The 25,493-nt window shown below is 39.8% G+C and overlaps 1 protein-coding gene across 1 annotated transcript; it reads left to right on the forward strand.

The window, feature by feature from the left end:
• Nucleotides 1-4,944: 4,944 nt before the first annotated feature.
• Nucleotides 4,945-23,535, forward strand: LOC139736280 (ATP-dependent DNA helicase Q4-like). The gene is given in 20 exon segments (XM_071647013.1): nucleotides 4,945-5,074; nucleotides 5,811-6,157; nucleotides 7,015-7,997; nucleotides 8,503-8,762; nucleotides 9,651-9,770; nucleotides 10,851-10,982; nucleotides 11,344-11,436; nucleotides 12,804-13,012; nucleotides 13,686-13,881; nucleotides 14,779-14,957; nucleotides 15,415-15,545; nucleotides 15,592-15,619; nucleotides 16,281-16,532; nucleotides 17,165-17,302; nucleotides 18,208-18,313; nucleotides 20,232-20,546; nucleotides 21,284-21,461; nucleotides 22,288-22,423; nucleotides 23,303-23,452; nucleotides 23,455-23,535. Coding segments are annotated over 20 exon segments (4,164 nt in total).
• The last annotated feature ends 1,958 nt before the right edge of the window (nucleotides 23,536-25,493 follow it).

Genomic DNA, 25,493 nt, shown 5'->3' on the forward strand with positions numbered 1-25,493 from the left:
GGCACGGATACCAAACATTTGCAGACATACATGTGCAGATTTTGGGTCATGATTACTACATCTCATCAAGCTGGAAAACTTAGTTTGCACATTTCAACACATGGTTATATACTAGTAGAGTACCAGCTCCTTCACATATACTAAGATAAACAGATATCCATAAGGTAATTGTGGTGTAAGGGTATACACAGTATGATAGTGCGTTTATGATACAGTACTTAGAGTATTGGAGTGTGTGTAGTACTTTTTTTTTCTCAGTGCTTTGTCTTCAACCAGTGACAAAACATGAATGTTTGTTTGTTCATTTTTTAATCACAATTTAAGGAATCAACATAGTATGTGAAAGCCTAACCTGCTACCATTCTACCGATTAAAAGTTACTGTAGTTTTATACAAAATGCAACATATTTTTAATACCATGGTGTAAATTTCCTTACCCAGATGATAAAGGACAATTTGTCCTAATATTTTTTCTTATGTATAATAAAATTAAATACATATTGGCTTTTGCTATGGTGTATCATTGGCTTGTCATTAGAAGAACCATGTTATGACACATAAATTCGAGTATAATTGCAAAGTGATGATACCTTTTTGTTTTGCACTTTTCTTGTAACAAGTGAAGGGTTTTTTGGCTGTTTTACCAATAAAGTGTCTGCCTTGTTTATTTGATATGATATCATACATAGTTTGTTTTTTTTGTTTTTGTTGAATGGTATTATTCTATATCGAGGAAAGAGTGTCTGTGAAGAATTAATCCATTGGGTAATGTAGGGCATTATATATGTTGTGCATTCAATGTCTGTGTGTTGTGTCAGGAATTCAATTTTCTTGTTGCTGTGGTAACTGGAGGACAATTAATTTGCAGCATCATCAAAGGAAACCAAGAACATGAATGACAGTACCACGTAGAGATTGTATTTTTTGAGACACAGGTTAAAAGTCAGGTCACAGTCAATTAAATTTCTTATTGCAAGCAACAGTGGAATTTATGCTTCCTGAATCACATTCCCAACTAATATATGTATATATATATATATATATATATATATATATATATATATATATATATATACACACACATTCATACACACACACACACACACACACACACACACACATATATATACATATGAAGTTGGAATCATAGAGGAATGCATTAAATGCCAATTGCCTTGATTTCAATTCAAAATATGAGTGTTTTAGGGCCTCCCCCTTTGCCAGGGATAAAAGTGCTAATGAATTCATCAGCACTTTCATCCCTGATGAAGGGGGAGGCCCCCAAAAATTCAGATTTTGAATTAAAATCAAGGCAATTGGCATTTAATGCATTCCTCTATTGTGACATCATTATTAATATATATATATATATATATATATATATATATATATATATATATGCCTATACACACAGGGGTATAAACAGAAGAAGACATTTGTGCTGCATAAGCCTACTTCTGTCTTTTTCACAAATTGTGTGCAAAAAGTTATAAACATATGATATATACACACACATATATTATAACAAATGGTTTTAAATCCAATTATGTGGGGAGGATGATGATGTACACCATAGATATACTATGTATATAATAAACAAACCCAAACAAACACTGCTTTGTCACTGGTCAGTCAGTAATGGGAGTCATATTTTTCTCTAAAGACATTTTCTGTCAGCACTGGGAAAATAGAATCTCTAAAAATATATCTCCTGTGGGGATATTGTCTTTCATCTAAACAGGCAATATCCGAATATTGTTACAATAATGATTGAGGATGAAAATATATGATTAAAACAATTATGTGAATGATTATAATGTGTAATAATAATAATAATAATAATAATAATAACAATAATAATAATAGTAATAATGATAATAATAATAGTTAATAGTAATATTGTTTTACTAGTATATGGACTAGATTTACGAATAAAAGTAAACAACTGACCCAATGACACAATATATTTTGAACGAGGACAAAGACGGATTTTCCCGGGACAATTGGATTGAACAACTGCAACGCACGTAAATGCTCGCGGAAAGGAGTGACAGAAGATTTGCACGTAAGTAGCTTCAGCAGGGGTAATTTGACTTCTTTGTGGCATAAAAATCATACTTTGTATATAAGCAAAGACTGGTCACAGTTTTTGGAAGTGAAATCCTAAGGGAAAGCTCTGTATGCTGCAGTTACGAATGACGACTAGGAGGGTCTACTGTACTGCGTGTAGATACTCGGTGGCGGTAAATTTACTTCAGTCCTGGCGAGCGCACAACACGTACACGATTGCTACTCATCATACATAAACATGCAACAAATCTGCGCTATTAAACGGTAGGGCAGCTGGATCAAGGGCGGGCGAGCGGCGGTTCGCTACCGCTCAGCAGCTGCTGGGCGCAAAATGCAGCTGCAAAATGCAGTTGGGACTGGTGATATATAGTAGTCCCATGCCATAGTGCGGAATCGAATCCTATGACAATCTGGCGCTGCGCTGTTCATATAGAATCATACAACAATTACCAAGTAGGCTAACTAACACAGCCAAGTTGCTGTAAAAATGCGACAGGGCCGGGCCGGGCTGTCTGTCATAGTCTGTACCACTTAAAGTGCCAGTTTACCTTTTTTGGTAGCAGTGATTTCATCAGTGTTTGAATTACGACATTTGATGTGTATGTATGGTTTCATTGTATCACAAAACACACTCATGCCACAATTGCGCCGTAAAACGCTCAATATATACATAAGGATTGAGAGAATGCAGCAATATTAGTAGAACACATCGGTGAAAGTTTGAGGAAAATTGGACAATATGTTCAAAAGATACGAATATTTTAAGTATCTGCGCAGTAACTGCTGGAAGAGAAGAGAAGACTACTACAGTGTATGATGTCACATGCGTACAACTATAAGGAAAATAAAAAGAGAATTTCACAAAACTTTACCTTTTGAATAAAATGCACATTTCTTTGACTTGCTACTGACGTATTTTAAGGGTAATATTATTTCCCCTGCCTTCTGAAAGAGAAGTCGACTGTTCTTTTGTTATGCGAGAAAAATGGAAATACGTTAAATGTTAAATGTTAATGTTAAATTTTCTTTATTCTTTCTATATCGTTGTACTCATGTGACATCACAAGCTATAGTAGTCTTTTCATCCAGCCGTGACTGAGCAGAAACTTCAAAAATTCATAACTTTTTCACGGATTGTCCGATTTTGCTCAAACTCTCACTGATGTGTTCTATTAATATCGCTGAATTCACTCAACCCACATGTCTATTAAGGTGAACTTGTCCTTAAACCGCAGCAGCGACCCCATACGGACAGCGCCCCACGACGGGGTTATGTACCACTATACTACCCACTACCAGGATGGCACAACACAAAGTCAAAGCGAACACAAAGCGAACATGTCGATCACGTTGAGTTTTGATACTTGACATCATTTTTGTCACCTCAAACTCATTAGAGACAATCTTCATTAATTAGACTTCATGTCTGTTATCGATATTGACATACACAATTCACAACTAACCGAAAACGGTTGGCCCCTACTAAGGGGTGTTGGACAGTAAACAAGAAGTGGAAGAAGAAGAATATTATAATATATGCAGCGTATGCGAACTGTAGGGCTACATCATCTTTCACTGATGGCCATTTTGAATGATCGGGAGTTCACACGATCGGAGCTGCACTGTAAAGTGCTGCTCTGATCTTAATCGTACCAAATGATGCCTGGCCAACCAGCCAGCTTCTCAACCAGTCTAGCAAATGTTTAGTATAACAATTAGACCGGGTACAAACTGCTGAAGCCTACACTGAAGGGACTATTTTGTAAGGAGTATTGCCATTGCCAGCACCACCCACCGTTTATATTGGAGCCATCATTTTTCTTTCTTTCTTTTTTAATTGCACCTTTAATAAAGTCAAGTAGTTCTGTTAACTAATTGCTGTAATATTCGATGTAGTTCAGCTGTGCATGTTTCCTATGAGATGACTGAGAGTACCCTTCCACACTGTCATGTATACTCTGCAGAGACAAGTAGTAGGAGCCTCGGCCTAAGTAAACAAGTACTTCAGAAGAGAAGCATTCTAGCTCAATGACGAGCCATTGTCAGATTTTGTGTGTACTTTGTGTATGTTTACATTCCCATATTTTAAACATTTGGTAAATCAGGGATGACATTGAAAGGTACTTTTACAAATGTGAAGTGGCTTCAAAAGCACAAAATTACCAAATTACATTGCGAAAACAGAAGACTCAAAAGAGAGTTTGGCAATTTTTATAATATATTGCTCTTAACTCTTTATGTGCCATGGTGGAACCCCCCCCCCCCCCCCCCCCCCCCCCCCCCCCCGTGTGCCACATTATTCTGAGATACCAACGTAGTCATGCGTTGAGAAAACATTCTGTTTTTCTAATCTGTATAACTTTTAAAGATTTATGTTAAATAGCAGAGGAAGTGAGCAAATTTGTAGAGAAAATGTCATGCTTTGCATCGATGTAAATTCTATGACAAATCTATGATTGCTTTTCTTTCAAATGCCCAGTAACTACATTACCTTAAATATATGACTTTGGCACACAAAGCAGTAACAGAAACTAAGAATTTGCACGCATATCCAGTATGAAACACTGCTTGTTAGTCAATCGCCACATAAAATGCAAGCTATAGACGAGAGAAACGGAATCGCGAGAAACGCTTTCATTGTACTGTGGCATTTGGCGATTTATCGATTGGTTTGAGCGGGTTTGTGCGTTTGAGCAGAATATGCGAAGTTGGCACGCCGTCGTCTGAGTCAGACGTGCGAACATGGCACATAAAGAGTTAACAGATAACATCTATTTGATTTTTATGTGGTCACATACAATTGTCCTGTTTCTTATACTCCTGTGCCCTGGCCAGAAGGTTCACAATGTTGGCACGACTGTAAGGAGATCTGCAATGGATGATTGTAGTAAGGAACTCCTGAACCTTCGGAAGGAGCTGAAAGTGTGGGAAGCTCATTTCAAGCAAGATCACGACAGAAAGCCTACCAAGGATGACATAGCAAAAGCGCCTCTCAGTATTCAAGGTATTGTAAAGCTTTAAATATTTACACAACTAAGTTTTCATGTTCAACTGAGTGATCAACGTAGCTTTAATACCCATGTGTTTGATTTCTCTGACTGTCAGTTATGTTTATGTTGTCAAAGGTATCTGACTACTCTTTATACAATATCAGTGCAGCCAGACAATATGATAACAAAATATTGCATGTTTGTTACTTTTTTTTTCTGAATTAGTTATATCATGCAAAATTTATGAAAAGTGCCATTTAATTCTTTATGATCACCCTGATCCTGCGTGCAGGATCGATTTTGGGTGCATTTCAAACTATTAGCACATTGCTGTCTTTTTGTCACTGGTTTACGTTGTACTTGCATATCCACTATTAAAAATGATGTATCCCATGTGTGTGTGTGTGTGTGTGTGTACTAGCTGATACTTTCAATGACAATTCCTCTTTGACCAGCAGGCTTAAATAACAACACAGTCTACTATGGTACTGTATAAATGCTTTGTCTTGCCTTAACCCGTTGAGGATGGTTTGATTTTGCTACAACACACATTTCCCATAGACGCTTGCCCGAGTATACTCGGGACTCATCCTCAATGGGTTAATTGGTGGGTCCACTGCTTTATACAAGTGAAGACTCATCGAAGACCTGTTAAGATTGAGTGCAGTGGATGCTACAGAGATAATGATGAAATGTCAGCTGCTTCTTGAATGGTAGATAATCAAGAACACATCTTATTTTTGCCAACAGACTCTTACTCAAAATACAACAAACTCAAAAGGGGCCAGAGACGGTCAGCAGAGAGTGCAGCAAGTCAACACGGTGACCATCCTGCCAATCATGATAGTGATCCTCCAGCGAGTCGCCATGGCAACCCTCCAAGCAATCAAGCTGATGCCACCGTGCCACCAGCCACAGACTGCTCCAAACCCCAAGACAACCCTAGCCAAGACATCTGGGGTGCGCACCTGAACAAGGATTGTAGGAAGAGTCCAGCGGGGAAGAAACAGACTTTAGTGAGGAATGCAGAGAGGAAGGAGTCAGTCATGAAGTTGTACAGCAAGAAACTCCACTCCAATACAGAGAAGAAATATTCAGTGAGCTTTTCGACTTATTCCCCGCTTATCAATCATTGTTTTGTTGTTTCATGTGTTGATGTGTGCCATCATTTTTTTAGCAGAATGCAAGATTTATGATGTGTCTTTGATAAAATGCGATAAACTGTCAGTTGCAAAAATTGGATCATGAGAAAATTCAAGACTAGATGTAAACCAAACTTACATGCTCTCACTGAGACATCTACAATTTTTTATTTATTTATTATTATTTTTGTTTTTTGGTATTGATGATTCAAATTAATTTGCTGTAGCTTTGTGGTTGGCAAGACTGCTCTTTTGATAAAGTCACTGGTTGCTGAATGTGTTGCGAATGATGTACATAATGCAAGAATATGGCATGCAACATGACATTTCAAAAGACCCCAGTTGCTCACACACATGAACTGTCATAGTAGGATACAGTAAGAGAGTGTTAAATGTGTTTCATGCACTTCTCTGGGTCTTGCTGTGTGTATAATGTTGTATCCTTGAACTGCCATTCAGACTTGCAAGGCATATGTTATCGGGGCACCATTTCATGAAAGTTTTCAGCCCTGACAAATTGTCAGTCTCTAACAGTTACCATAGTAACAGTCAGGGACGAGAGCTTCTCAGCCAATCAAAGCCAAGAAAAAAGGATTTGACTGAAATGGTCAAGAGACTGACAACTTGTCAGGGCTAACAACTTTCATGAAATGGTGCCCTGCACATTGTAGAGATTGGTCGAAGTATCAATGTACAACCTATTATTTGTATGCCTATCTGTTTTGAGAAACAGCTTGATGAGAAGACTAGGATCTAAAGCTCACTATTTGTTTGTTTGTTTCATTGTTTGTTTGTGTGTTTGTCTTGTGCAGACATGGAAGAGCCCTAAAATGGTCCAACCGTTTTCGAGCAGACAAAGCTTTTGGTCAAAAGATGAATCCTGCAAAGCGTCAGAGACAGAGAGATCTGACATAGCTTCAGTTGATAAGGAGACGGAAGAAACTCCTCCAGCAGTTCAAGATATCTTTGGCCCCAGAGTAGGCACAGGGACCATCAAGTTTGGGTCCAGAACCAAGGAGAGGACAAACCCCGATATCGGTGGAATTTTTTCTCCCGGCCTGCAGAAAGTTCGGAGACACTCCTGGCAGAAAGACTGGCTGGGAAGGTGTGAGAAAGAAAATGAGCTAAAGGAGAGAATTGAAACATCGAGTGATAGGAGTAGAAAACCTTCTCAAACTGATTCTCATGACATTCCTAATTATTCAGGTCAATCTAAAGACAGTGTTGTCTTGGATGATTCTCAGGATAGTTGCAGCTTTGCAGAGAAACAGCCTGCCAGAAAATGTCCCACACCGCAGAGCAAGACACTGGGTAGAAAGGAGTCAGGTTATTCCCCAAATTCAAAGCATGGACAAGCAGAAATGCACGAAGTGAATGGCCCATCCTCACAGGATAGTGATCTGAGCAGTCAAAGTTGCTCTCTTCGAGCAGGTGGAGGGATGCATGAAAGAAATTCAAAAGTACAAGAAGTTCAAGCCATGGTTTTGAGCACTAGTGAAAACAGAGATTCCTTGCCATCAGATGTAAAGTCCCATTGTGAGGAGACGATTTCTGAACAGAAAACATCGAAAACTCCCTCGCTGAAGGACGATTCAACTGCAAATGCCAGTAAGAAGAGGCCGGGTCCGTCACCTGGAGCCTCGCGTCCGGCTAAGAAGAGAAGGGCAGATGTGCATGTGGCGGAATGTGGTGAGGTGGGGGAGGACTCCGAACTGAGAGGGAAGGAAAGCAGCGATGCTAGTGAAGATGGTTCTCCTGTGCCAGTCAAGAAGAAAAAGACTGCATCTGCTTCAGGGTTTGTACTTGTTTTGCATAGTCTTTGGTGCTAATACTTGACAGGAGTGTTCAAGATTACATTCAGTTGAATTTTAGATTTTATGTTGATGATAGTGAATTATCCAATGTATCTATCACTATGTGCTATTTTTTTTTTTAATTCTTGTCCTTATGTTGAACTAGGCAAAGAATGCCACACACCTATTCTCATTGTTCCATTCTGTTAGATACTTCCATGTACATGTGCTTGTAATGATTTTTTTTTAATTTCATAATTCACTATTTCCCACTACACCTTGAGCACATTAGTCATGTGGACTTGGCGCATGATAAGTACCCTGCAAAATTCCTGTTCCATTTGTCCAAATTCGATATACAATTCACTTTTGTTTAGTTTAGATTTTCTGGCAGTTTTCATGCATCCTTGGATGCATGACCATGAATAGCAGGAGATGAATTTTGTTTTGTCCTGGAGGGTACCTTTGATGACATCTTGTCCCTAATATTCACTTTTCTACTCCCAGAAAAGCGTCGGCACCCAACCCAAGACTCAATGAAAATTATGTGCGGCTGGACATGCTGACCAAGAGTTACAGGAGGAAGGGGCGGGGCATGAGGGGCGAGGCCTATAAGAGGATGCAGTGGAAGAAGAAGACCGGAGGTGGCAACTTGAGAAGAGGAGGAGGAGGAGGAGGAGGAGGGAGGAGAATGGGAGGAACAAGGAAAGATACAGACAAGTGCTTCAAATGTGGTGGTACCGGACACTGGGCCAATAAATGTACAGGTACTACCTACCAAAACTATCCACATGATATCTGTGATATAGTTATCTTGAATGCCAAGAATACAGCAGGTCAATGAGGATCTTGTTTTATACAGATATTCATGTTTCTATCATACCAATGCTTATGTTATTGTTGAATATTCCATTCACCTGTTGGACTGGGCTGATTTTGCTACAACACACATTTCCCATAGACACCTGCCCAAGCATTCTCGTGACTCGTCATCAACGGGTTAAAGGAACTATGCAAATGAAGAGTTTTGGGAATTGAAAAATATGGAGTACAAATTTGCTTGTAACAGATCAACATGAGTGTGATTTATCATTGACATTACTGTGGAAAGGCTAACAGGAAGACATGTGTGATGATGTGTGTTGAAACCCAGATGGCTTTGAACTGTCCAGAAATCACATGGACGGACTATTACCTCTGGTTTATTATACTGCAATATTGAACTGTGCTGTGTTGAATGTGTATGGCAGAACTTTGACATTATAATGTCTGTTGTGGGGTTGGCATTTTCATATCAGAGGTGTGTTGTGGAGTTGGCATTTTCATTAGAGGTGTGTTGTTTGTATCTTCCCTAAACAGACTGCACCAGAGAAAAATGTCAGTTTGCTGTGGGTATATACATTGCCTCCTTCCTTGCATACCAAGTTATTCTTAATCGCATAATCAATGTGTTTCTCACAATAGAAAAAAACATGCTCTTTCTATGAAATAAGATTAAACAGAAAGAATTACAGCAATCAATATTCTATTTTCAAAGTACAGTTCACACATTTTCTGCAAACCTATGATGGTGCACTGGCCTTATCAGATGACAGTCCTTGCTGATCTTGTAATTCTTTGCCAAACTTCTCTCCTCTTTGATCGTTGCCGTGCAGGGGCGGGACCAGCCAGGAAGCAGTATGAGGAGGAGCCAGAGGATGCTGAGAGTGTGATGGGACCGCTGCCCACTCTGGAGGAGGCAGCTCTCTCTGCCATCGGTGCCAAACCGCAGCCAGGTGGAGTGAACATGTATCTCTCTCTTTCTTCTTCTTTCTTTTCTTATCTCTGTTCTTTTCTTTTCTCCATTTCTCTTTTTTCTCCTTTTCTTTTTCTTTTCGTATCGTTTTTCTCTCTCTTCTTCCAGTCACGTCTTTAACCAGAAATTTTCACATGCACAAAACGTTCAAAAATTTTGTGAGGAGCCAAGATTTGTGAAAGTGAGATGCACGCGAAAGTTTTTGTCTTCTCAATGCATTTAATGCTAGTAGAAATGTGAGAAAGTTTCATATTGCGAATGTTTCTGGTTTTACAGGATCTTCCCATGACATTGCCAAATTTGGAATGGAACTCTCCATGTGCGTGTTAGGAGATGTTGGTTCCAAATCTGGACTTGTTTGCATAACTTAATTCATTTCAACATTGGGACATCTTTTACAAAGATTCAGTTTGGGTATAACATGGGGTTGGGTGGAAAGCTTTCACACAAAAAGCTCTCCTTTGATGAAGGATAGATCGTAGAATGTGCTTGTTGTGCAAGCATTGGGATATTTGATCAAACTAGAATACTGATACAATTTACTTGAGCAGCTAGAATGATTTCCTGTTAATACCAATGTAAAATGTGATCACCATAAAATGCAGATATCCTAGTGGACATATTTGCTCTATATGCCTTATTTTCTTGCAAAAGATTATACCATAAAAACTCATGTGCCTGACCTAGCAGCACAATACATGTATGCAATGTGTTTAATGAGAGGTTTTGACCAAAGAAAGAAAGAACAAAATTTGATACTCTGCAACAGGAGCACAAAAGATTGCAGGCTGTATTTGCAAGGACAGGGCATATGTAGACTTTAATTCATTATGCTGCCTTCATTATGCAACTCTTTACCACAATTTTCTTGTTGCATCACATAACCTGCGTAAGGCACAGATTTTGGCGTTTATTCTCAGAAAAGAATCTTATCTTCACAAATGCATTGTTCTGATCATTGGAGATCCAGTACCCTCAAGTTGTCATAATTTCTGCAGTTTGGCAGAACTCAGGAACTTGTGAAATCAAGTGTGGTGTGTCCCCATCCTCATACTCGCAGGAAACCTCAGTGACGAGGGGCGTGGTGACAAGTTTGAGCCACTGAGTGTCGCCACGCCAGTCTTTGAGCATTCTGCTCCGCCCCCATCCATCGAGCCTCTCTTTGAGCCAACCCCAGAGGGCGTACCAGATAGTAAGTGTAATGCTCCTTCCCAAACGTTACAAGTTTTTTAGTTCCTATCAAGCTGAGATAAAAAGTGAGATTGAATAGGAGAGAAGCATGATTCCCTATTCAAACTAGCAAGTCCTCGAAGACCACAAAGTCACGTTCACTAGTAGCTCACCAGTATCTATGCAAATTCAGTTTAATTTTTTTTTTTTATTTGAAATTGAATGTCACTGTCATTTGATCTTGATGTGAAGAAAACATCAGTTTTCATTATAATCGTAGCAGAACATATTTTAACACTTTGTTACACTTACCTGGTGCGAAGAACTTAACTACATGAGGTATGTTTTCACTCCTTTATTATGCTCCGCACCTGCCGTCTCAGCCACACCCAAGTCTGTATACACTGCTTTGAAGACAATGGGCTATGAGTCCTTCAGACCAGGCCAGGAGCAAGCCGTAATGAGAATCCTGTCAGGTGAGGAGGATGCCCTGCTGGTTGCCATAGCAACACTCAATTTTATTCATTTATTCTTTATCAAGGCCAGAATTTCTCAGTCAACAGGTGGTATTGACTAGTGTAAGCTGTGCCCACTAGGCCAAAAAAAAAAAAATTGTTGCATTGGCGTAACCCGCCCGACCCTAAAAATTCCGCCGACCCCATGTTTTTTTATTATTTTTTTTTTGCTATCGATATCAAATATCTTGTTGATTGCGATCGCACAAACCCGGAAGTGGAAACGGCTCTGGGGATACAGTATCGGATGTACGAGGGAGAGATCTAGCGCCTCGCATAAGCCTTCCTTGATCAGTACGTCATCTGTTTCCAACACGGACACGTACACGTACTCTAACAAGATTTATTCAGTGTATACGTAGCATTCAGACTGCGATGTATTGTGCACAGTTTTGCCATAGGTTTCTTGTGTGGAGAACTTACACGAATCTGTATATGTGGGACTGTAATAGAGATCGCCGTGTGCGATGAAAAGATCGTACATATGGGTCAATTTGCATCTATCTTATCTAAGTCAAAATAGTAAAATATGAAGTGAAAACATTCAGGATAGGGATTTCAACATCTTTAAATTCTGTGAAGGGGTATAATTCCAGTAATATCGGCCTCATAAATGATTTGTAGAATAGATGAACACAGCACATTCGGTGCAGCAGTTGTAACTGTTTACTGAGCTGAGCACGAGTTTTACACGTAAAATGCAGGTAGCAAAAAAAAAAAAAAAAAAAAAAAAAAATCCGCCCGACCGACCCTATTTGAAAATCTCATGTTACGCCAATGCAACAATTTTTTTTTTTTCGCCCTATGCCTGAATGTTGTTCCTCAGTAAGATACAAGAACTCTCACTTTCTCCAATTAAAGGAAAGGGGTATTAAACCTCTTGGGTATCAAAGTGATGATGCTTGGAAATGTGTTTTCAGCCACAATATTTTTCAGATTTAAATATGCTTATGATATATATTTGATGCACATATATCTAGAAGTGAATGCACATTAAACAATAAATGTATTGTGGTGGTCATAACTTCATGTCTCTATTTGGGTGCACTGTCATTGATCAGTGTTTCAGAGCACGCATTGTGCATCACACGTTTAGCCACATTCTTTTATGGCTTACGACTGTGGGTTTGATGGTAAATCTCTGCCAAGACTGTGTAATTCTTGGCAAAAACTGATTAACTTTTCGGTGCCCTCTGAATCCCTAAACCAGTCAATTCAAATGTCTAATCCTAGCTGCTTCTATGTTTATGAATTACTGGTACATTCTTTTGAGAAACATCTGATAAAGGTGGGCTAGTAATTAGGAGCCGATGCATGTCTCTTTCCAGGTCTCTCAACTCTGGTCGTGCTGTCGACCGGAGCGGGCAAATCCCTGTGCTACCAGCTGCCGGCCCACATGTACAGCAAGCGTAGCCCGGCCATCACGCTCGTCATTTCGCCCCTTGTTTCCCTCATGGAGGATCAGGTTATAGGGCTCCCTCGCTGTCTCAAGGGGGCCAGGCTGCACAGTCACATGACCAAAGTTCAGAGGGAAAAGGTTAGCACATGTCATGGCAATTTTGACATTTTCCCCCTGTTTGAAACTAATTCCCTTGTCTCTCTTTTCTTTACAGAAGTCACAAATGAAAATCAATATGAAGTCATATGCATACCTTCCCCTCCCCCCCCCCCCAAAAAAAAAGGGCAAGAAAGAAGAAATGATGGTGGCTATTGATAGTATTCTTCCTGTTGTCTTTAAACACAGATTGGAAGCATCTTATAGGAATAAAGTTATGTACAAAATGTAGCAATATTTGGGACCCTGGTATATCTGACAAGCAAAACTTTTATCATGTTGTGCTTGAATAGATCATTGACGACTGAGTTTTTCCTGTGATGCTTTATTGTGTGTGTGTGTGTGTGTGTGCATGTGTGTGTGTGTGTCAGGCATAGTGACTCAAATTATGAAGGTCCTGATGTTGAGGGAATTTATGCAGCATGCTAATACACCAAGCTAAGGTTAAAACAGTAACATGCTTGTAAAAAGAAAGATGCTGCTGCCTGACAATCAGACCAAGCTATTGTGCAAGACATGTAAAAAAATATATGTCGCCATATCTGTCGTGAAATTCATTTTCAACATCGGAGTAGTGCCAATTTCCTTTACTAGTTAACAAGCTACACACTAATACCTCATTCACTGTATCATCTTCCCTTGATAATAATGGAAGGTTCTGGCAGAGATCCAAGCAGGGAAGGTCCAAGTTCTGCTGGTCTCCCCCGAGGCGGTGGTGGGAGGGGGCGCAAACTGCCTGCCACACCCTTCCAAGATGCCCCCCATTGCTTTCGCCTGCGTGGACGAGGCCCACTGCATCTCCGAGTGGAGCCACAACTTCCGGCCTTCCTACCTCATGCTGTGCAAGGTGTGTTTCCTGCTGACTTCTGAATGTCAAATAATAAAGATAAAAAGCTTGTGGTTTCTGCACAGGAAGATTATGTAATATCAATTTGCATATTGTTGACGACAGAATGGGTCTTATATTTCATACTCCATACACATTGCAAAATGGAACTTATTATATATTTGATACTCCATATATGTTGCAAAATGGGACTTGAGAAATAATTTTGGGAGTTTTTGAGATCAAGAACCAAATTGACATAATGAGACAGAAATATCACTTTAGAACTGAAAAAGTAGTGATTTCACACCTTGGGTACATCATACAAAGCATTTGTTTTACAGAAGGCAATATTTTCATTAGTTCTTGTTTTCAAAAATATTAGTCAACTTGTGAAAGTCGTGAAAATAGAAACACCGCAAAATACACTGAACATACAGTAAGCACCACAAAATGCAACGGACATAAGGAAATCTATGCAGTTGTACCTTTTGGAGAGGACTGTTGTGTAATTTTCTAAAAACCTCTGTGTAGATTTTTTTGTGTGTGCAATATTGATGGATTAAAAAGATTGGTATGCTGGGAATCTAAAAGGTTGAGTAATAACACTTGATTAAGCATTAGAAATAAACCAGACATTTAAGGTTTGTTTCGGTTTTGTTTTGTTTTTTGTTGTTGTTGTTTTTTTTTCAACATGCTAAGGATGCAGTTCCCAGGGCATAGACTATCAAAATACAAAAAGTGCTTTATAACGTGGCATTTAGACCATCACTTTGTAGTTTAGGAACATTTGTCATTGTGGTTTTCATGTCAAAGAAAATATTGCTCACTATGCAATAATTATACATTTTGGGACAGGGTACTTACAAGGTAGACTCCACACCACTTTTTCTATCTTTGGGAATACTTTGAGTGCAGGTAGTGAAGGAAAGACTAGGTGTCCGATGTATATTAGCCCTGACCGCTACAGCAACCAGGACCACTTCGGACAGTGTGGCCCATCATCTGGGCATTGCTGACCAGCCTGGGGCGGTCATACGGGGATGCTCAGTGCCTAGCAACCTCCATTTGTCCGTCTCCAAGGACTTAGACCGAGAGAGGGTGAGGAAGCAGAGGATATACGTTTCATGATTTTCCATACAACATCATACAACATCATGACACACGCGTCATGATGACCTGTGTGATTAGCATTGTACAGCACGATCAGTCGTGACTTTATGTCTACCGAAAATGATAAAGAAATGACATTTAGATATGAAGTTATGATCGATCAAATGACATTGTCTGAAAATCACAAAATGGCGCCGAGATGACGGCATAGATATAAAGTTATTGTCATGAAAATTTTATCGTCATTAGATATTGTTTATAAGATATGTTGACTGAAAATGTCATGTTATTCCGTTATGTCATTGTTGAGATATACAGTCCACAAAATATGGCAGAATGAAAGAAAGATTTTGACAAACATAATAGGTGATACGCTGATAGCGTATCACCTAATTACCCATGGTAGTAACTTTTGACATGTACGGTTTGTTCTCCCATCTGGCAGGCATTGATTGAGCTGCTTAAGGGGGAGCGGTTCAGGCGGCTGAGGTCCATCATCATCTACTGTATCAGGCGGGAGGAGACAGAGAGAGTGTCATCCCTCATCCGAACCTGTCTCCAGAGCGACCCAACCCAGTATCCGGAAGAAGAGGATGAGGCCAATGGGGCAGCTCTGGATGAGGCAGGAAAGCAGGAGGAGAAAGAGACCAGTCAAAAGGCCAAAAAGAAGACTTATCGGAAGAGATCTAGAGCCAAGAAGTCTACCGCATCTGGTAAGTTTATTTTGTGTTTGTTATCAAACCCTTTAAGCCCCCCCCCCCCCCCCATTCCTTTTTTTTTTTTTAATCATTATCGGTCATTACTACAGATGTAGATTCTGAAAGCTGGTTGTTGGTACAATAATATTATGTATATCCTCAGAACCCACACTGTAATGACAGTTTATGGCCATATATTGTGATAGACATCACACTGGGTTATAGAGGCAGGCAGACATATGAAGAGAGATTTGGATGTGGTTGATTCTTTTGAAGAAATGCTGCAGTGAGATTATTTTGTTGATATGCTGTCTATGATAACAGCTGCAAAAAAAACAACAATTTCTTCTCAGCTCAACACTATGTTTATGAGAAAGAACGATTTCATGAAAGTCTTATGTTTTCTCTGCCTAGGTCTAGACACCCTTTTGCACAGGCTTTTTAGGATTTTCTTGTCAAGAGAAACAAATATGAGAGGAAAATACGTTTAGTGGGGGGTCATCAGTTAGGTCATGAATGGAATGCCAAATGACAGTGAGTGATGGTGATTGCTTACTTCAGAAAACAATCATGATCATTATTATTTTGTGCCTGTTTGCCAGCCAAGGTTGAGGCCAACAGCTGTGAGGCGTACCACGCTGGCATGTCGGCAGCAGAGCGGAGGAGAGTACAGAACGGGTTCATGTCGGGCTCACTGCGCATTGTGGTTGCCACGGTAGCCTTCGGGATGGGACTGGACAAGGCGGATGTGAGAGCGGTTATCCACTTCAACCTCCCACGAAACTTTGAGAGCTTCGTGCAGGAGATAGGGCGGGCCGGCAGGGACGGCCTACCAGCCCACTGTCACATCTTTCTGGACGGAACGGTCAGTTAACAGAAAGCGTGATGTAATCAAGTGTTTAGATGTTAAAACCTCCTATTGTATCCTTCACCAATCAAAGAATTGTTTGAGACACGTCACTCATATTCTCAGGCTTATTAAGTTGTAGGTTTAGTAATAAATAAGTTAAAGGCATAATTTACCATTTGCAGGTGAAACAAAAAACCAGCATTAGTGCTTCAAAATAGTTCAAAAATTTGAGTTAGGGCTAGAAACAACCAATGTAAAAATTTTAATCAGTATATTCGATTTTAAGTATTGTTAAACATACAAAATGTGAACAATAGTTATAATAAGAATGTTTCCAGACTAAACCGTCTGCAATTATGATTTATCGGGAAAAATAGTGATATCTCCTTATATTTTAGGCTTTATTGCAAAAATTTTATATGGCAGGATGTTTCGTGATACAACTAACCTACACTTATGCATCAAATGTGATATCTTGAACATTTTTAAAATCACTGCTCCCTAAGGTAAACAGGACCTTTAAATCATAAGTGTACTCTCTGTCGTAAGCTATCAAAAGAAATGTCAATTAGACTACTGTCTAAGCATTTACTTTTGCTGCAAGACAATGCTTTGAACATACATCTGATTGGTCCTTGTGTTGCCAGGGGAGTGACATTTGGGAGCTGCGAAGACACACCCATGGCAACTCCGTGGACCGCTACACCATCAAGAAGCTAGTCAAGAGGATCTTCAGACCCTGCAAGTGTGATCAGATTCGAAGGCTTGGCGAGGTAAGTGAGAGGGCTTTGTTTCATCTCCATGGAGACCACACAGATACTAAGTATCATCACAATGTTATCTTCCTGGTGTATTACCTTGTCCTTCAGTGAATATGCATAGTATATAGAGCTAGATTGCCACCCTGACATATATACTTAATCATCGGCAATTTTATTGGCAAATAACACTTTTAACACTCTGACAGACATCCAGTTTTAGTTTCCTGGTAGTGTCTGTTTCTTGATGGAGCAACAATAATGAAAGTCATCTCTGGATTTTCTTGTCAGTTTTACCACGTTTCTTCCAGATGAATCTTTAGATGCTTCATTAGTCTATTGCCTTCTGAGCAAATTTTGAACTCAGTTGCAAGCATGCTTGCAAAATCATTTATGGTTACAAGGGTCTAAAGTCACAAAGGTAGATTAAATCCAATCAATGGTTTGACTTAAAACCATGGACTAAAAACAAGTGTGAAATAGATGTACCTTGGACACACGCATGTTACCTTAGAGTGCATTTATTATCGGATGTGTGTTGGTGTATGTGCTGTGTCAAGGGACCACCAGCCTCAGATCCTATGGACATTGCATTTAAACATGTAACCGACAGGACTGGCAGAGGTAAGCCAGTTTGATGCCCCATTTATACTAGGAGTTTAAGTCTGCAATGATGCTTCTGAAGCACTCTTCCTGCCAGTGTGAAAGGTGGAGAAGGCAAACAAGTCTTATCATTCATAAAAATGCATTTCTCTTGGAGATGACTTATCATAAGTATTCTGGTTTAAAGATTGACACAATAAAGTGTAACATATTTTGGAACCAATCTTGCTAGATGTGGTGACATATACTTAATTGTTTACTGTGGCTTCCGGTCATTGCTTTGCGACATATTTTACTTACAATGGTCCATTGGTTCATCTCCTTGTCAGGCTGATCACCTAGACCAAGAAGATGAGAGACAAGGGGCGTGTCCAGGCCACGCCATCGCGATTCCAGTGGACGCCACCGTACAGGAACTGGACATCAAGGAGGAAGGTATGGTCAACATGATTGCCGATTTCCAACTCATCGTCAGTCTTGTATATCTCACAAATGGATGGATATGCAAGTGCTTCCAACATTATAAACAGCATCTTGACCAATGTGTAATAGCATCACCAAGTTTTGGTCCGGGTTTGTCCCTGATGAACGGGAATGGCAAGATTTACCTCTCTCTAACAGCAACCGCTCTCAGACCTCCTTGACGGGTTTAGGGCAATTACCCCAGCCTTCCCCTTACCCTAACCCTAATCCTAATCTTGAACCTAATTTTAACCCTAACCAAAACTCTCACCCTAAACATAACCCTAACCCTAATCTTTACTCTAACCTTATCACTAACCAGTATCTAGCTGGATAGTAATTACCCTTGCTTCTTCTTGGCATCTCGCCTCATTTCGGGCATCCTCCTGTCTCAAGTCAACTTTCCAGAGCTCTTCCTCTACCAGTCTCTTCCACATCTTCCTTGTCGGTCGTCCTCCCTTTCTTGGTTCATTCACTATGAACTCTAGCAATTTCCTCATAACATTAACAGTATGGATGGCAATCCAGTTCCTTCAGAAGGAACTGGATATACTGTACATTAACCCATTGAGGACAAGTCCCAAGTATTCTCAGGCAGGGGTCTATAGGAAATGCTTGTTGTAGCAATATCAGCCCGTCCTCAACGAGTGAAAAGATTTGGGAATTAGTATATCTTAGAGATGACAGGTCAGAGGTATAGAACTTGAGGGTGTGATAGGAACACTGCTGATGATTTGTAGAATAACTGACTACCAGGAGTAGCAAGTCCTTTTAATGTTGACCTCTAATCCATGTGCAGGTTGACATTAACTTGAAGAATAAAAATCAAACAAATGGATTCAATAAAAGCTTCACTAAACTGGGACATGAAATAAGAAAGTTATGGAATTTTAGGATTTCATGTGTCTGCCTGAAACGGTGATGCCCAGGCATCATTGCTCTGTTATTAACACTGCAATATTTTGATGTCAAGAATAGAGTTCATTGAGTTTTATTTCAATACTAGAAAGGAAATGCAGTGAAGATTACTTAAAGGGTCAGATGGAGACTTATGAGTTGATATCTTTGCGAGCACGCAAGTTGTTGCGTGGAGCGAGTTCCTGGTTGTCTGATCAGACAATCTTCTGCCAAATCGCCTAGCAAATCTGTCTCGCAGACTTCTCTCGGATAGCCTTTGTTCCTTAATGCAGACAGTGTGATATACCGTTCTTCTTGCGGGGTTGTTTTGGGGGGACGTCTACTCCTTGGTCTGTTTGTAACTTCCCTGATTTCAAGAAATTTCACCCACAGTCTTGATGTGGTGCTTGCGCTCACCCCAAACCAGGTGGCAACATCCTTTTGGGGTACACCTGCTTGTAGTTGCTTGGGCCTTTAGGAGATTTGATAAGCATGGCATTTTTTTAAAATCTCACAAACGACCACTCAGTAAACTGCAGCACTGGCACACATTCATGCAAGACATGCACTGTCATCTGGGCACTTTTCAAAACACATTGCATCTTCACAAGATGCTTTTTACAACATTTCAATGCAGACTCTGCCCTATATTCAAGAGTACTGCACATGCCATGATTACATAATCACAGCAGATGGCACATCATTGTAAAGAGGAATAATCAAGCTTTCTAATGATACCACATTTACGTATGATCATGAAGCAACAAGAGATATATTACCCCACAAACTTGAATTGCAGAACTTTTTTTGAGGAGTTTATCTTTCTTCATATGTGACATCACAAACTTATGAATGCATTGTCTAATTTTCCTTAAACTTTAACCAATGTGTTCTGCTAATATTGCTGCATTCACTACATCCGCACATATATCAGGGAGAGCTTGTTTTTTAATCTTTCCACTGTTATGATGATCTTTAAATGCGTTTCAATCAGGTATTGCCACTCTGATGTGTTATCTTGAGCTACATCCGGCTGGCTGGTTGGTCACTTCGCCCCACACCTATGCCACGTGCACCCTCAACTTCTACGGGGGTCCACGTCAGCTGCGGGAAACCGCCCTCAAGAGCCCCGCAGTGGCGGCGGCGTTGGCCAGGGAGCGCATCAACGGCAAGAGGAAGGCCGACAAGGACGATGGCCGGACTTCGCTGACCTTCGATGTGGTGGATCTGGCCAGTGCCATGGGCTGGGACGTCCAGCCGGTCAAGCGAGAACTCAGGCAGCTCCAATGGAAGCATGACAAGTTAAGAGGTAAAGCAGTCGTGTAAACTATATAGTCAGGCTTTCAACGGTGTCAAGTACTGTAAAACCAGAAATTTTCGCATGCATGAAACTTTCATGAATTTCGCGAGGAGCTGAGATTGGCAAAAGTAAAATGCTAAAGGATTTTTTTTTACACAGTGGATTGAATGCCACTGGCAATTTATGGAAGTTTAATGCTGCAAAAATTTATGTTTTTACAATTATTAATATTGCCAACAATATGCAGGGAGTTTCAAGAAAGGACACCATTTTGACTTTAATATTTTGTCAATTAGCTTTCAAGACAAATCTTTGTTACTTAATGGTGCCGGTAGCAGTGCCACATACACTAGTCTGTCTATGATTTTATGTTTTTTTATATGTGTGCGTGTATGTGTTTTTTATTATATTGTATTGATTGATTGTTTTTCATTTGATTAGTCATTGTTGATTGAATATGGTTGCATACATTCAAGATGAATGTTTTGTTATGTAAATTTATAGAAATCAAATAAAGATTACTGAAAAACAAAGCCTAAAAAAAAATTGCACACATGGTCTCCAGAGGAAAGAAGAAATTTGCCTTATCCATTGTTCAAAACAAACTTTGCCAACTTTCACCCTCAAATATGTTTTGTTCAAAATTATACAAGAGTTATATGCCACCTCCTGCAGTACTTGAGGGAGAGATAAATTCAAACAACTGTATTCAGTTTTCGTTCTCTCCACGTATTCGTCGCCATCAGGATGGGTGAAGACCGGGGTGATGGTGGAGTTCTCCGACTTGGCCTTCTCCTTCCGTTGCCAAGGCAACCTGACCGATGTCCAGCTGGATGGAGTGGTTGACTTCCTCCATGGCAGGGTGGAGGACCTCGAGAGGCGAGAGTTGGGTCAGCTTGATGCTATATATTCCACACTCAAGAGGTGAGTTTAGTTTAAAAAACAAAACAAAACAAAATAAACTTGTAGATGAATGATACCCCAAAAATAAATGTGGATTGAGTGAATGCAGCAATATTAGTAGAACATATTAATGAAGTTTGTGGAAAATTAAGCAATCTGTTCAAAAGTTATGTTGGTGCCACCATTATTGGATGAGAAGACTACAACAGTTCTTGATGTCAATGCAGGACAAATATATAAACAAGATATAAAGAGATCTCAACATATTCTCATTATTCTAGCATAATGAAAGAGCGCTTGACTGACCTCTGTCAGAAAGCAGAAGGAATGATATTACCCTTAATATATGTCAGTAACAGGTCGTGGGAATGTGTATTCTTCATAGAAAATGAAACTGTATAAAAATGTCGAAAAAAAAAGAAGATCAAAAAGTAGTATCTGCTGATGTACTTTAAAATCACATGGTATAGTGGTCTATAGGGACCACCAGATGAAATCAAAGCCATGGAACAGAACATTCACCTTTACACCTGTCACCACTCTACAATGTGAATTCTCCAAAGGAGTATGCTCACTATGCCCACCATATGAAACCTTACTCTATTTTCTTCTTCCAGTTTCTGAGTTGAGATTAGCAAGGAGGCACTAGAGGGTTTCAGTACTGCCCCATACACCAACCATTTTTGTTAGTTTGCCCAATCAGATGTACATCAATTTTGAGAGAAAACTCATTTCTGTAATTTTAGCATGAGAGTTTAGAGATGCAATACCCAGTGAACATGACCTTTGCAAATGTCAGTGTAGCCTCATTCCGTCTTGCTGCCTCACACTGCTTCTCCTCCTCCAGTGTATCCAAGGAGACCTACATGGAGTGCTGCGATGAAGTGGATGCCGAGCTGAGTGACCATCTTAGGGGTCAGCTGGTCAAGTACTTTGTGGACGAGCTGGACGTGACCAAGGCCAAGAACCCTCGGGTGGAGAAGGTGAGGAATATTCTATCAAGTGCCGTTAACCCTTTATGTACTTTGAGTGCAAATTCTCACAGAAGAACTCCATAACATTGTTCACACTGTCCAAAGTCCCTAGTACCGAAAGGGTTAACCCTGTGTTGATGCATTTCAGCGGCAGTCCAGCACTGTTTAAAGTGAAAGCAGTTGCAGGTGATTTTCCACTTTAGAGCATTGTGGTACATTCATTTGGGAAGTGTCCCCAAACATTCACAAAAAATAACAGAAATTAAAAGTATTCTAGATCTCCAAAATAGAAAGCTTTTCTCCCAGCTTCTGTGCTAGGGAATTTCTTATGTATTTCATTGTTTTCGACTCTTTTCTAAATCTTTTTTATGGAAATCATTGGCGACACTATTCCAATCATAAAGAACATGAAATTAATTGATTTTAATCAGGAAAAGTAAAGATAATGATACATGTATGAATTTTGGCTAGAAACAGAATTTGGATTGGATTCGTACATGAAATCACATTATTGAGCAATTTTGGGTCTGACATGCACTTACAAAATATTGCGTGAATTCGGAGCCGCGTACCCTTGCGTCGCGAATTTGGTCTCAAAAGTTGTGCAAAACTTAAAAGAAAGAAGTCATGAAACGTTGCGCCCCGAGATTTTTACATTACAGATTTATTATGAAAAATGTCGAAGGGGGGAGGCTCAATCTGCCCCCCCCCCAGTCTTTTTAGGTTTAAGCCACTTGTCAACTAGGCTCAGTTCAAGCCAGAACTTTACATACACCCTGACTACCAAACAGTTTGAAAGGGGTACAAGAGTTAATGGTACTTGTTGTGGTGCTAGTCTTGACTTTCCAGTCTCTCATCTGTCAGCCCTGTTTCTTGTTCTCTCAACAGGATGGTGTTGCCGATGAAAGCCGCGTCCGCATGACCATTCGGCAGTTCATCAGCCTGAACCACGACCGGACGTTCAGCGGCCGCGCAGTGGCCCGCATTCTCCAGGGCATTCCGAGCCCGTGCTACCCGGCCCAGGTGTGGGACGGGATCGTCGTTTCTGGAGGAGCCACATTGAGATCGATTTCAGAACCCTGGTCAAGATTGCCAATGAAGAGGTGCTTCGGATGAGATGACGGACGTTCGCTAACATCTGAGACACTGGTGCTGTGATTGCATTGATAATAATGCCTGGTACATAGCTAACCTTGAGTAATCAAAAACTGTTGGACTGTAAGGCATGGCTGGGATACATGTGATGATTGATTCACAACTGACTTTGAAATATTCTCAGGGCTTCCATGTGAAATTGAGTTACAAGAGGCTGTCTGTGATGATTCATTTTTTCATTTCAGATTTTGAATGTCCTCCAACTCTTGTAAAGTAACATCCTGCTTCAGTCAGATAGTCTGTCAGTCAATCAATCATCATTTGATTATTGATGGATTCATTCATTGATATTTTCTGTCATTTCTCCACACAATCATGAATTAAATGATCCTTGTTACAGAAGTCATTACTCATTGAAGTTTTCCAACTACATAAGCAGTCTCAAAGAAGGGAATAAGTAAAGAACATGTTGGAAAACAGTGGCTTCATGACTAAGACATAATTTAGGGACAAACAGTATAATACAGGGTGATGGAAAGGAAAAGAAATTGTCAAATATTTACTGATGTATTTTCAAAGTGAACAGTACTCCTTTTTCCTTCAAGTATGGAATTTTCTGAACCATATGAGGGCAGTATGAATTATAGCAACCAGTGACTGAACACAGTTAAAATACATCACAATACAGACTACGACTTCCGGTAATATCTATAAGTATGATATGTTTGAAATGACCAGAATTCTGTAATAAGGTGAGGTAGTGATTTTCTTTTTGTTTGATCCCACTTGTGCCACAACCGATTTCTCTTCCGATTTTAACGCAACTGATCAACAGGCATCAAAACAAATTCCCTCTGATACTCTCATATTCATTTAATAAAATCCCCCAAACACTGAGTACTTGTATTCACATTTTTATTATTATTATTTTTTCTTAGTGGTCGGCAATTCTCAAAAGTTTCATGTCAATGAAAAAGCTGTTGGCTCTAATTCGCAAAAGTTTCATGGCACAAATATATCTAGTTTTGCAGTAAATGGTAGGGGATACATACCTGTTTTTGATTTTCATCATTAAAGGACAAGTTCACCTTCATGGACATGTAGGTTCAGTGAATGCAGCAATATAAGTAGAACACATCAGTGAGAGTTTGAGGAAAATTGGACAATCCGTTCAAAAGTTATGAATTTTTGAAGTTTCTGCTCAGCCACGGCTGGATGAAAAGACTACGATAACTTGTGATGTCACATGTGTACAACGGTATAATGAAAGAATAAAGAAAATTCAACATATTCCCATTTTTCTCGCATAGCACAAGAACACTCAACTTCTCTCTTTCAGAAGACAGGGGGAATAATATTACCCTTAACTCTTTATGTGCCGTAGTGGAAACCCCCTGTGTGCCACGTTATTCTGGGACACGAAGGTAGACATACTTTGAGAAAGAATTCTGTTTTTCCAATTTGTATAACTTCTACAAATTTCTGTTAAGCTGGACATAATAGTGAGCAAAGTTTAGAGGAATGCCAAACTTTGCTTCGATATAAATTGTATGACAAATCTATTTTCAATTTTTCTTTTGAATGACCAGTTTGCTACATTACTGTAAAGGCATGACTTTTGCTTATAAAACCGTGAGAGAAACTTAGAATGTACATGCAGATCTGGTTAGGAACACCGCTTGATAGTCAATCACCACATAGAATGCAAGCCGTATGTGAGAGGAACAAAAGCGCGTGAAACGCTTTGATTGTACCGCAGGATTAGCGATTTATCAATTCGGTTTTGGCGGCTTTATTTGTTGAGCAGAATATGCGAAGTTGGCACGCCGTCGACTGAGTCGGACGTGCGAACGTGGCACATAAAGAGTTAACATACTTCAGTAACAAGTTGAAGAAATTTGCACTTTATTCAAAAAGTTAAATTTTGTGAAATTCTCTTTGTTATTTTCCTTATATCGTTGTACGCATGTGACATCATACACTG

This window comes from Diadema antillarum, unplaced genomic scaffold, assembly GCF_040938485.1.
Source record: "Diadema antillarum isolate AM-2024a unplaced genomic scaffold, OU_Dant_1.0 scf00000028, whole genome shotgun sequence".
In the NCBI taxonomy this organism is placed as follows: Eukaryota; Metazoa; Echinodermata; class Echinoidea; order Diadematoida; family Diadematidae; genus Diadema; species Diadema antillarum.